The 13,321-nt window shown below is 50.7% G+C and overlaps 1 protein-coding gene across 4 annotated transcripts in view; it reads left to right on the top strand.

The window, feature by feature from the left end:
• The window catches only part of TTC21A (tetratricopeptide repeat domain 21A), a 35,078-nt gene that overhangs the window by 477 nt on the left and 21,280 nt on the right, over positions 1 to 13,321 (top strand). For all 4 annotated transcript variants that reach the window (XM_047740112.1, XM_047740104.1, XM_047740099.1 and 1 more), the window contains exons 2-8: positions 1,485 to 1,614; positions 2,382 to 2,492; positions 3,531 to 3,697; positions 5,027 to 5,149; positions 7,388 to 7,545; positions 11,124 to 11,208; positions 12,844 to 12,942. In XM_047740112.1, the coding sequence (XP_047596068.1) occupies positions 1,485 to 1,614; positions 2,382 to 2,492; positions 3,531 to 3,697; positions 5,027 to 5,149; positions 7,388 to 7,545; positions 11,124 to 11,208; positions 12,844 to 12,942 (873 nt within the window). The remainder of the gene's footprint in view (positions 1 to 1,484; positions 1,615 to 2,381; positions 2,493 to 3,530; positions 3,698 to 5,026; positions 5,150 to 7,387; positions 7,546 to 11,123; positions 11,209 to 12,843; positions 12,943 to 13,321) is intronic.

Here is a 13,321-nt window from a genome sequence, read left to right as displayed (position 1 = left end):
TCCAAATCAACATCCCCACCCCGTCTTGTCCTCGAGCTCCCCCCAATCAACGTAACCAAAACCCATCTCTTTCATTTTGCCATCATCTCCCCCTCCCCTGCTGCTGCTTCTGCGTCCCCCACCTCAGGAGAGGGCACCAGTCTGGGGAAACCTTCAGTCTTCCCCATTCCCATCTCAGGTCCTGCCTATCAGCAGGAAATGTCAGCCCCTACAAGTCTCCTGACAGAACCCTCTACTTTGTACCTCCTAGTCCGGGATAACCGCTCCCCAGGCACCTGAAACACTAACCTCCCCCCCACCCACCAACACACACACCAGCTCTCTCCCCACCAGCAGTCCCCACACCACCACCACCACTCACACACACACACACACACACACACACACACACACACACACATCTGAACACATCTCTCCTCCTGCTTTAAAACCATTCCAACTGGGGTGCCTGGGTGGCTCAGTGGGTTAAAGCCTCTGCCTTCAGGTCAGGTCATGATCTCAGAGTCCTGGGATCGAGCCCTGCATCAGGCTCTCTGCTCAGCAGGGAGCCTGCTTCCTCCTCTCTCTCTGCCTGCCTCTCTGCCTACTTGTAATCTCTGTCTGTCAAATAAATAAATAAAATCTTTAAAAAAAAAATAAAAATAAAAATAAAACCACTTCAACTGCTTCCAATTACCTGAGGATGATGTCTGGGCTCTTTCATATGGCCCACAAGACTGTTCACAACCCAACCACCTCTTCTCCCCAACTCCAGCAACCACAAACCTTAGGGGAAGTGAGACTTCACTTTGAAATCTCAGCCCCTATTACTGCATGACCTTTGTCAAGCCATCATCTCCATAGGCTTCAGCTTCTTTAACTGTGAGGGATATCATAATGCATAAGATAATGGGTGTAAAGCCCTTGATACGGTTTCCAACAAGTATTTAACCCAGAGTAACTTACAACTCTAACTGGTGGTGTACCCATTCTTTTTTTTTTTTTTTTTTTTAGATTTTATTTATTTTATTTGACAGACAGAGATCACAAGTAGGCAGAGAGGCAGGCAGAGAGAGAGGAAGGGAAGCAGACTCCCCGCCGAGCAGAGAGCCCGATGCGGGGCTCGATCCCAGGACCCTGAGATCACGACCCGAGCCGAAGGCAGAGGCCTTAACCCACTGAGCCACCCAGGCGCCCCTGGTGTACCCATTCTTATGATCGGTCCTCTCTCTTTCCCCTTATTCCCTTCCTAAGACAAAGTCTAAATTGAATCCTCCATTGTCTTTGACCCAGAATATGGTGATCAGTCCCGAATACATCCAGGCTTCTTCCTTGGAAACTGCAATGGAGCTACTCCTGGGACTAGTGAAGAACAAAATGAGGCCTTAATGTTCTCTTCTCCGCCTTCCTTTTGCATAATGGGGGTGGGAGCAAGGAATAGGGGAGAAAGTGGGTGAGATCAGAGAAGGGACTGGGGCTGTTGCCCTTGTGTCTTCCTTTCACAGGCTGGGATCATTTACTATAGCCAGGAGCAGTACTTCCATCACGTGCAGCAGGCCGCAGCCTCGGGCCTGGAAAAATTCAGCAATGACCCCGTCCTACAGTTCTTTAAAATCTACGGGATCCTCAGGGAAGGTAAGGACTTGCCAGCGTTGGCCTCCTGACCTCAGGCACTAGCCCAGCCCTGACACTCTGGCTCCACCTGGAATGCCTGCTTACACCCCAGCCACGTGGCCATGGGAAGAGTCTTATACTCAGTGGCTAGGTTCCGAGGTTAATCTACATGTGGCTGTGTAATACATATCTAGTTGACTTTTGAAACATTGGAGAGCTCACCACCCTTGCTCTGCCCCTCAGTTTCCCTGTCTGGAAAACGAGTGGGTGGGGAGACATGACTGTACACTTATTGGATAAATTCTGGACTTGGAACCTGGGAGCTGGTAGTGCAGGAAAAGGAGGAAGTGGGAGGGATGGGTAAAGGCAAGTATGGTGCTGGAGCAGGGGGAGGAGCGATCCTCAAGCAGGTGCTGACTCACTGAGGCCAGGGGTTGGCCGAGCTGCCCACGGCCAACCTCAGTGGACACGGAGGGATAAGTGGAATCTGTGGCTCTGCCCTGAGATCCTTCTTCAGAACTGACCCCCCAGCCCCAAATCTTGGCCTCACAGGTGCCCGTGCAAGTACTCACAGGTGCATCCTCCAGCCCCAGGCAGCCTGGACCCTGGTGTCAGCAGCCCCTTCAGAGGTCTTGAGCCACTGGGGATGTTTAGACCTGTTGGCCTAATGATTCTGGGTGAAGCCAGGTGGTGCTGAGCCTTGAGTCAGCTCTGACAAGGGCTCCCATGTGTCTGCCACAGAGCCTCCTGCCCTCTGGGGATGTAATCACATGGGCTTTCCTTTACAGAGCACATCCAGGATGCCATTAGCAACCTGGAGAGTATCCGGAATCATCCAGATGTGTCCTTGTGCTCCATCATGGCCCTCATTTATGCTCACAAGTGCTGTGAAACCATTGGTGAGTGCAGCCATGCCCAGCAAGGCCTGGCCCCGCTGGGGAAGACTGCCCTACTCCAGAGCTATAGCCGCCCAAGGGCCTGCCACGGGAGGTCCGGTGCACCAGTGACAGCACGTGCTATTGGCCAGTGAAGAGTGGCTTCTGTTCCCTCCCCTCGGAGGCCTCAAGGAAGAGCCCATGCCCAGGTCCTGCTGAGTGGGAGCTGCAGGCAAAGCGCATGACAGTTGGAGGGGTCCTCCTTTCAGAGCCCAGGAGTTGGGAAGACACCCTGCTTTCCTTGCCCCAGACCTTGTGGAGACAAATCAAGTCAATATAAATAATTCCAACCAAGGGTGCCTGAGTGGCTCAGTCCTTCAGTGTCTGCCTTCGGCTCGGGTCATAGTTCCAGGGTCCTAGGATCCAGCCCTGCATTGGGCTCCCTGCTCGGTGGGAAGCCTGCTTCTCCCTCTCCCTCTCCTGCACCCCCTGCTTGTGTTCTCTCTGTCTGTCAAATAAGTAAATAAAATCTTTTAAAAAGTAAAAATAGGGGCGCCTGGGTGGCTCAGTAGGTTAAAGCCTCTGCCTTCTGCTCAGGTCATGATTGGGCTCTCTGCTCAGCAGGAGCCTGCTTCCCTTCCTCTCTCTCTGCCTGCCTCTCTGCCTACTTGTGATCTCTCTGTGTCAAATAAATAAAATCTTTTAAAAATAAATAAATAAATAAATAAACATTAAAATTAAATCATTAAATGATTCCACCCTTAATGTCCACCTCTCTAGAGTCAGGGAAAGATTCTAGAGTCAGGAAAAGATTCCAAGATGCTGCCAACAACTATTTCCCCTCAGGATGGATTGTGGGCCTGAGGTACGGGATTCACTTTGGTTTGTCTGCTCCGCAAACTGCTGGGCACAGGGGAGACAAGAGAAAGCTCAGACTGCAAACCCAAGTACTGGTGTGGGCAGCGGCTGCAGTTTCTAGGCCCCAGGGCCCTCAGGGCCTCCTGCAGGACCAGGCAGCCCTCCTCCCTCTGACTCGCTCCCTTCCTCCTCTTGGATTCACAGACCGAGAAGCCATTCAGGAGCTGGAGAGCAGCCTGAAGGAAATCCGCAAGACAGCCAGCGCAACGGCCATGTACTACGCGGGCCTCTTCCTCTGGCTCATGGGGCGCCACGACAAGGCCAGGGAGTACATCGACCGCACCCTGAAGCTCTCCAGCAGCTCCAGAGAGGTACCTGCTGCAGGGGACAACACCTGCAGAAAGCAGCATCCCAACATATCCCAGTGGGGTGGCCATTACTCCTACGGAGCACCCTGGGGCTGGGAGAGGGCTGCATCGGGACCCTGACAAGAGCCCAGGTCTCATAGGATCCCCCACTCACACTGTCTCGGGCTTTAGCTGAGTACATGCTAGCATGTGTCCAGAGTCTAAGCTGCAGACAGTCATTCCGGGGCCTGGACTTTATATTTTTTAAGTCTTGAATTAATTGCCAACATTTTGAAATCAAAAGATTTTGACCGAAAAGCCCAGATTTCCAGGTTCTTTGGGAAAGCCAGATGAGCTGGTTACGACAGGCGTCTACCTTCCCTCCTTGCCGTGGTCTGCTGGGTATCAGTGGTGGCCCACCCAAGAGAGTCTCACACTCGGTGGATTGGGACTGTTGCTAGAGTTTGAAGCCTCAGTCCCGGCTCAGTCTAGCTGCCACCTCAGCGGGGAGTGACCTCACCCCCTAAGGGGGTGAAAATTGGTTCCCGGAGGAGGGGGTGAAAAAAATCTTGCTGTTTATGTACAAAACACAGATTTACATACTGCATAGACAGTATATCTGTGAGATTAAAATATCTTGGAGGGAGAATATCTGAAAAGGGAAAATATCTGAAAAGTCTCCTTAAGAGGGGAGCCATGGGAAAGAGTTGAGAAACACTGGTTTTGGGCATAATGCTTCAGGGCAATGTCCAAGAGACCCCCGACCTCACCTCCCAGGCCTGGCCACCCATCTGCCAGCAGAGGCTGGGTGAAGAGTGGAGCAGAACCCCTGAGCTCAGAATGGTTCCTGCTCACCCTCGAAGAAGACATTCCCGCCTCCTGCACAGTCCAGGCGCTGTGCTGGGCTAAGGCATGGAGAAAGGAGGAGAGGCCATGCCCAGTGGCCCATGGTGGCCTCCTGCCCCCAGTGTAGAGTAAACAGGCAATGACAAGACAGGTGAGAGCATGTCAGTAGGGGCAGCAGAGCTGTGGGGGTCCCGGAGAAGGCCCACCCTCAGCCTGGAAGGTCATAGAAGGCCTCTGACAGGAGGGTCCTCCTAGGCTGAGTTTGAGAGACTCGTGGTAGTTAATCAGGTGAAGGGGTTTGGTTGGGAGCTCTGCAGGGACAGCGAAGTGAAGTCCCAGCACTGGGAGGGAGCCAGGCTGCACTGGGGTCTGCAAGTAGGTGTGCCTGAGGTGGGGGATCTCGGGGTACAGAGTGACAGGGGTGGGACATGAGGCTGGAGAGCAGGCTGGGTTCTGAGAGGCTGTGCAGGACCAAGGACTTCATCTTCTGTCTTGTTCTGATCCCAGGGCTATGTGCTCCGAGGCTGGGTGGACCTCACCTCAGACAAGCCCCATACCTTGAAGAAATCCATCAAGTACCTAGAACAAGGACTGCAGGACGGCAAAGATGTGCTGGGACTGATGGGAAAGGTGGGCAGTGGAGGGAGGGGAAGGATCGCTGCCTGGGCCCCTGGAGCCAGGGAGCCTCTGTCTCCCGGCCTTCACCTGGCCCATGAGGAGCAGGGGCCCAGAGAGGATCAGGGTCACACAACAGCCCAGGGCCCACCTGGTTCTCACAATCCTGCCTGCTCAGTCTGAGTCCCTGTCTCATTCTGCATGGAGTCTGCTCTGGGTCCATCCTTTTTTCTCTGCTTCTTTCTGTCACGCTTTCTCTTCTGACCTATTAAGTTCAGTGGGCCGTAAGAGAAGGGAGATAGGTGTTTTGTGTTTTCTTTTTTTTTAAGATTTTATTTATTTATTTGACAGAGAGAGAGAATAAGCACAAGCAGGGGGAATAGCAGGCAGAGGGAGAGGGAGAAGGAGGCTCCCCGTCGAGGAGAGAGCCTGATGTGGGGCTCAATCCGAGGACCCTGGGATCATGACCCCAGCCGAAGGCAGATGCTTAACTGACTGAGCCACTCAGGCACCCGTTTTGTGTTTTCTGATCTCAATTTTTTTTTTAAGATTTTATTTATTTATTTGTCAGAAAGAGAGAGAGAGAAAGCACACAAGCAGGCAGAGAGGCAGGCAGAGGCGGAGAGAGAGGCAGGCTCCCTGCTGAGCAAGGAGCCTGACGCGGGACTCGATCCCAGGACCCTGGGATCATGACCTGAGCCGAAGGCAGCGGCTTAACCCACTGAGCCACCCAGGCGTCCCTTCTGATCTCAATTTAAATTAAGTTCCTTTTTTCCTCTGTGACCCCCACTAAATCAATCCATGAAGGAAAAGCTAGCCCTCTGATTCTCTTCTCTTAGTATATAGCTTCTTAGAAAATGAATATGTACTCATTAAAAAAACAGAAGGCTAAAAAAGTCAAAAGATGACATCCTTCACACTCCCCCTCCAAACAGCTCACGTGGACATATAGGACCTTGGTGTCTTCCAGTCTTTTTTACTCTGCATGTGGTTCAGAGGGTGCCTTAGAAGGGCTTTCTGGGAAGCGGAAGCCAAAGAGAGCCTCGTGCAGCAGTTTTATCCGGAGCGCCCTTGGGACCGACACCTGTGGGAAAAGGGACAGAAGCGGGACTGGATGGCAGGAGAAATTGGGCTGTGACACAGCCCTAGCAAAGGCCTCAGCCAACTTGGGGTTCTACAGCTGGGGTGGCCTATCCGTGACCTCCTCTCTGGCCACGTGCCAGGTGGGGGCTGCCCCTGCGGACGGGTGTGACCTGCCACAAGGCTGCTGCCTTTAGCCATGGGCGACCCCAGCAGGTAGGCCTCCCAGAGAGCTATCAGCCTCCAGTTCTTCTGGTCCTGAAGGTGATCCCACTGAGCGCCCTCCCCAGGGTGGGAGATAGTGTTGTTATTTAATTTAATTGTAATCATGAGGCATCTTATCACTCGGGTTCCTTTTCTTCATGTAAGATTTTGTCATAAGCCACTGTCATTTTGAACAGCTCCTTCAAGCCAATCCCCTATTGTATGGCCCTCATAAAATTTGCCCACCCAGATTATTTCCAATTTACACTTAAAAACTGAGTACTGCAGTGAGCACATGTATGCATAAATCCATCTAGAACAATCCTCCTCTTGTTCTTAATAACTCTCTTGAGGGCAGGTTGCTGAAGGTCTAATGTAAGCTGTCCCTGTCAGAGTCCAGTTTCAAGTCCTTTGGGAGCATGGCTCTCTGCCCTTCAAGCACCTGGGGCATAACTCGCTCCGGAGAACCCGGGGGCTGGCACTGGCCTGCAGAGGCCAGAACCCCAGGCCAGTGGGCCTCAGCAGAGAAAAGCTGCCGCAGCCGCCCTAACAAGGGTTTTGCCTGCAAGACGGAACTGACCCTGGGCCCGAGGGAGCAGTCTTCAGCACTAAGCTTCAGGAAAGTGAATGGCAAATGAGTGAGCCCAGCACCCTCAGGTCTCCCACCAAGGGCGGCCTGCACGTGGCCTTGCCATCTCCCACACTTGCTAGGCCTCCCCCTATCTCCCCAAGAGCCCTTGCCTTGCCTGTCCAGGAACCCAAGCATGCTATGGACTTCGATCTGTGACTCTGAGGAATGACTCCTTCCCCAACACCTTACCCCCCGGGGCCTCGGAAGGATTCCTTGGCTGAGCTGAGGGGACTTGCATGCCCTGTGTCAGGTTCTGCTCCTGTTCTGCTAGAGACCCAGACACCCCCAACCTCCCTCTGTGGGCACTGATGGAGGCTTTTCTCCTGGGCTTCCAACAGGCGACCTACTTCATGTTGCAGCAGAACTACTCAGGAGCACTGGAGGTGGTGAACCAGATCACTGTCACCTCGGGGAGCTTCCTGCCTGCCCTGGTCCTAAAAATGCGGCTGTTCTTGGCTCGGCAGGACTGGGAGCAGACAGTCGAAATGGGACACAGGTGAGCAGCGGTCGTCAGCCGACACCACCACACCCATGTACCGCTGCTTTCCTTTTTTTTTTGGCAAGCTGAGGGTGCTGATATGTTCCCATCTTACAAGCTGGGGAGATGGGAGACACCATGTATTTGATGGAACAAGACATAAAAGTAAATATTGTCAAGAGAGGTATGAGTAGTGATGTGATCATATGGGGGAGGCACAGGGAGGCTGTGGCCTCTGATGGATAAAGAAATGGGCATATCTAGAGATAAAAGCACATTGTTGGGGCGCCTGGGTGGCTCAGTGGGTTAAAGCCTTTGCCTTCGGCTCGGGTCATGATCGCAGGGTCGTGGGATCGAGCCCCACATCGGGCTCTCTGCTCAGCAGGGAGCCTGCTTTCCCCTCTCTCTCTGCCTGCCTCTCTGCCTACTTGTGATCTCTGTCAAATAAATAAATAAAATCTTAAAAAAAAAAAAAAGCACATTGTTTAGAAGACAGGTGGAGGGAATGACCTAAGGAACCCAAAGCAACCAAGGTTACAGGACGACAAGCAGTTGCCTCTAAAGAATGGGGGGCAAGGGGGTATAAAGGGACTGTTGCATTATTTAATTGTTTTAAGCTATGGGTATGATATACTGTAAAAAAAAAACTTCAGGGCCAAGGTCATTGGTGACCAGGAGAAGCCTTTCAGCTGAGGCCGGGCGCATCGGCCAGACAGTAAGAGCTGGGGAGTTCCTGGGGCTTTGGGAAGCCAGACACCAAATTGGGGTGACCTTAGAGTACTGTCACTATCAATAGAAATAAAGACCACTTGGGGGGAGGGATGTTTGATGGAAGGTTTTCTGAGGATGGAATTTTCTAGATAATTGAAGCTTGTCTCTAAACTCTAAGACTTGAACTACTTTTATTAAGTAATTCTAAAATGTATGCTACTAATTTTCTTCCTAAAAAGAGTTCACAGACTTTGAATGACCATAGGGCATCACTCTGAATTGTTACTAAATTGTAGTACCATACAGCATAGTTCAAAACCAAAACAAAACATAAGCAGACCTCTTCCTTTCCCGTGGAGGGATGGTAATTTCTCTAATGATTATCCCTGGAATTTGCATCCCAGAGAGAGGCACCTGGTAGCAAATGAACATGATTCGGGCTGGCTCAGCCCACAGGGGCCCCCTCGTGCAGTGCCTGTGTGGGCCTTGGCTTCTCTATCCCACAGTTGACACCTGGCCAGTGTCCTTGGCAGGACCTGGGTCAAGAGCTTGCTTTGGAGACTTGGCCTTCAGCCATCAGGATCCTGGGAGCACCTGGCTGAAGGCCACAACCATGGTGTATGCAGTCTCCCTTGGCCAAGGCCCTGCTGCCCTGCCCACGGGGAACAGTGTTTAGTGCCAATGGGCTGAGTCCCATACCCAACTCCTTCCCTCCTGGAGGTTTCCCCAGATAGTGGTGTTCATAGAACTCCCCATTGTTTTGTATTAAAAAAAAAAAAAAGGTTTTAAATGTTTTTTAAAGCTTGCTTATTTACTTATTTATTTAAGCAACCTCTACGCCCCTCAATGGGGCTTGAACTCATAACCCCGAGATCAGGAGTTGCATTCTCTACTGACTGAGCCAGCCAGGCACCGGCCACCATTGTGGGTTTTTTTTTTCTTGTTTTTTTAAAAGATTTTATTTATTTGACACAGGGAGAAAGAGAAAGAGAGCACAAGCAGGGGAGCAGCAGGCAGAGGGAGAGGGAGAAGCAGGCCCCCTACTGAGCAAGGAACCCGATTTGGGGCTTGGTCCCAGGACTCTGGGATCATGATCTGAGCCAATGGCAGATGCCCAACCAACTGAGCCACCCAGGGGCCCCACACCATTGTGTTTTAAATCTTTGCCCCCTCTAGATGTGTTTCTCTTTCTATCCCTAACATTATTTATTTTTCCCTTCCCTCTTATTTTTCTTCATCTACATTAATTTGTTTCTTTTATTCATCTTTTTAAAGACCCAGCTTTGAGTTTTGTTGGTGGTGTCTGTCACATCTCTGTTTCTTCTCTGTTAATGTCTGCTCTTTATGATTTATGGGCCTGTTCTGCTCTGGTTTTCTAACTCTTAAATCAGATGCCTGGCTCATCCATTCTTAATTTTCTTTTAGAATATAAGTGTTTTTTTTTTTTTTTTCCAAGTTGGGAGAATATGAGTGTTTAAGTCTGTGGATGTCCCTCAAGGTACCATTTTATCAGTATCTACACATTTGGATTTGATATATTCAGTATCATTTGGCTCTAAGAATTTTCCAATATCCATTCTAATTCCTCCTTAGTTCATAAGTTATTTAAAAGTTTGTTTTTTTTCCCCCAAATGTATTTGGTTCCTAGTACCTTCAGAATCACTATAAAGGGTTAGAACAGTTTGAATGCTGAATGCCTAATCAATCCTGTTGGAATTTGGGGTGTTACTCAGAGTAATCCTCTAGGAAGCACAAGGCCATCCCTGACCAGGCTGAAAAACAGGAAGTATCCTATAAAAAAACAGAATATTGAACACCCCATAGTATGTATGACCAGAAACATGAAAGCCAGTCTTCACAGTGACACATGATGGAAAGCAAGTGTCCTGTTTTATCATACAGCTGCAGACAACCCCCCAAGTACCTCTCTACCACTCTGGGACCCTAGGACCACAGTACCACGATCATGTATGTGAGAGCTGGAATATGAATAGGCTTCTGTCACAAATTGTCCCAGATACATGACTTAAATGACATGAGAAGTTATTCCTCTCTCAGGTAAAAGTCTGGGTGGTTGTCTGGGACTGGGACAACAGCTTAACTCTGTAGGGTCCCAGTCCCCTTCTGTCTTCCTGTTCTACCATTCTTAGGATGTGGCTCCCATAAAAAGGAAAGAGAAGAAAGAGAAGGTGGGCTGTAAGAATATAGCGGGATGTCACCTGGGGTACTTGTGCTCACACTGTATTGACCAGAACTTAATCACAGAGCCACCGCTGAACTGCAGGGGAAAGCTGGAAGATGTAGTCTTTATTCTGAGTAGCCAGGAGCCCAGCCAGATTAGGGAGTTCCATTATTAAAAGGAGAAAGGGGGGTGCTTGCGTGGCTCAGTGGGTTAAAGCCTCTGCCTTCAGCTCAGGTTGTGATCCCAGGGTCCTGGGATTGAACCCCACATCGGGCTCTCTGCTCAGCGGAGAGCCTGCTTCCCCCACCCCCTCTCTGCCTACTTGTGATCTCTGTCAAATAAATAAATAAAATCTTTAAAAAAATAAAAAACAGGGGCGCCTGGGTGGCTCAGTGGGTTAAAGCCTCTGCCTTCGGCTCAGGTCATGATCCCAGGGTCCTGGGATCGACCCCCGCATCGGGCTCTCTCCTCAGGGGGAAGCCTGCTTCTCCCTCTCTCTCTCTGCCTGCCTTTCTGCCTACTTGTGATTTCTGTCAAATAAATAAATAAAATCTTAAAAAAAAAATAAATAAAAAATAAAAAATAAAAAAATAAAAGGAGAAAGGGAGACTGGATATTTCCAGACAATCCTGAGTGGCCGCTGCACGGTGCTAGCCTGGCCTATGAAAACTCCCAATTCATGTGGCTCCTCTTCCTATTTCAGAATTCTAGAAAATGATGAGTATAATATCGATGCCTGCCAAATCCTAGCCATGCATGAGCTTGCAAGAGAAGGAAACATGACCACAGTAAGTTCTTTCAAGACTCAGGAGTTGGGCCTTGGGATAAGCACAGCCTGGGGGAAAGCACTTTGAAAACCCCAGCCCCAGCACCTTGGAGCGTGCTCCCTGGATCTCGGCTCCCTCCCTTCTCCCTCACCTACTTCCATAAGGAGGTCAGGGGGTCTGCTCTGGTTTGCTCTTTGGGCAGGCAGTGAGCTTGGCTCTGGTTCTGCCCTGAGCCTGGGCAGGTTCACCTGGAGAAGCCCCGGGCTCCTCATTTGTAAACTGGAGATAATTCCAACCACTTTGTGAGGCTGGTAGAAGGACTAAGTGGGATGACATGTGGGAGAACTTGGAACAGTGCCTGATTTTGGGAAATGCCATTTTTTTAAGGAGTGGACTGGAACTGCTCAGGTATTGGCCAGGTAGAACCTAGCCCCAGATTTGCTCCTAAGGCCGATAGTTTTTCCAAAGAAACCCAGAACAGTCTTGAAGCACAGTCAGACACATCTGGAATTCTTCATGAAAACCTCAATGCCCAGACAGGTTTTTATTTTCAAGAAGAGTTTGTGTTTCCAGCCATAACATTGCCTTTTTGAATAATTGTGTTGCCTCTGTAAAGGGTGGCAAATCAGGAGTCTGTAAGGGTTTCATGATGGGAAGAGGAAGCTTCTGGTTCCTTCTGCACAGTTCTGAGTCTATGGGTTTTGTGAGGCGGGGTGAGAAAGAGGGTATAGTCCATATTTGGGAGGAACCCTCCACAAGGGCCCCAGTGCCATCTCTGGGTAGGAACAGGAGAATAGGGCCTGTCCTCAGCTCTGTGCATCTCCAGAGTGCTGGGCAGTCTTCCAGGGGCCTGGCCTGAGGGTTAATCCCAGGGGCGGAGTTAGCATTAATGCCCGTCCTTGACCCCCCACCTCAGCCCCTGGGATTTACCCCTCTACCCAGGCCTGGCTGCTCAGTGCTAACCTTGCTTGTATCTACTGAGCAGAGTAGTCCTGCCCCATCCTGGGTTTCCCTTCTGGCACTTCTTTGCAAAACTCCCCACTCCTGGGTAGGGAAAGGACAGAGGCATCCACTGGAAAGAACACAGGCTTTGGAGTCAGTCACCCAGTTGGCTGAGTGACCTCTGGCAAATTCCCTAACTTTTCTGACCCTTTGTCGGCTAGACTGGAAAGTTCAGAGAGTTCTAGTGACTTACAGGGTTATGGGGAGGACTCATTGGAGTGATGGAGCGGCACAGTGTGGTGACTCCCGTCAACATGGAGTACAGGCTCAGGGCCAGGGACCCACCACGACCATCTGCTCTTAGAACCAGCCCAGCTGGCCGATGCGCTGCCGGCCTGGGGGGCTGCCCTGTGGACACCATGACAGCTGGCTCCGGCTCTGGCTGGGGGGATCTGAAAGGGCAATTTCTCTTCACAGATCCATGAACAAAGGGGCGATGCCAGCTCTTGGCTGAGCAAGGCTCCTGAAAGATCCACCTACTGGTTTTAAAATAATACCGGGCTCACCCCAGCCCAGTTGAATCCAAATCTCTGGTGCTAGCTCCTGGGTGTGGGAATTTCTCCCAGAGGATGCTAACGTGCAGCAGGGTTGAAACCTCTGCCCAACTCCCATTTTCTACTTTACCTTTGACCTTGTCTGTTTTGTCTCCCACAGGCTACCAACCATGTTAGAAATCTGATTAAGGCACTGGAGATAAAGGAGCCTCAAAATCCAAGCCTCCATCTTAAAAAAATTCTTGTGATTAGCAGGCTGGTAAGAAGGTTCTTTCTAGGTTTTTTGAATCATGCTTCTTGCTGTGTTCCTAAGGGGAGCGCTATGGCCCCCTGGAAACTGCCTGGGTACCCTGTCCTCCCCTCTCTGGCTCAAACTTGGCCTCTCGGGCTGGTGGCCCGTGCCCAGTGGCCCCTAACTGCCTCTGGCCAATAGCCGTATCACGTAGGCTCTGTATCTGGGCCCAGATGCTGTTCAGAGACACTGTAAAGATGAGTGCAATGGCATCTGGAAGTGTTTTTAGAGTAGGAGGTCCCTTATTTGGGGGAAAAGGGAAGTATTATGGCTGTTACATCATAGCAGTGCCATGCCCAGCCGTGGCTCGGGGTCCCGGGATACCCGACTGCCATATTCTCTCTAT

This window comes from Lutra lutra, chromosome 1 (assembly GCF_902655055.1).
Source record: "Lutra lutra chromosome 1, mLutLut1.2, whole genome shotgun sequence".
In the NCBI taxonomy this organism is placed as follows: domain Eukaryota; kingdom Metazoa; phylum Chordata; class Mammalia; order Carnivora; family Mustelidae; genus Lutra; species Lutra lutra.
This window is presented reverse-complemented; position numbering and strand designations above follow the sequence as displayed.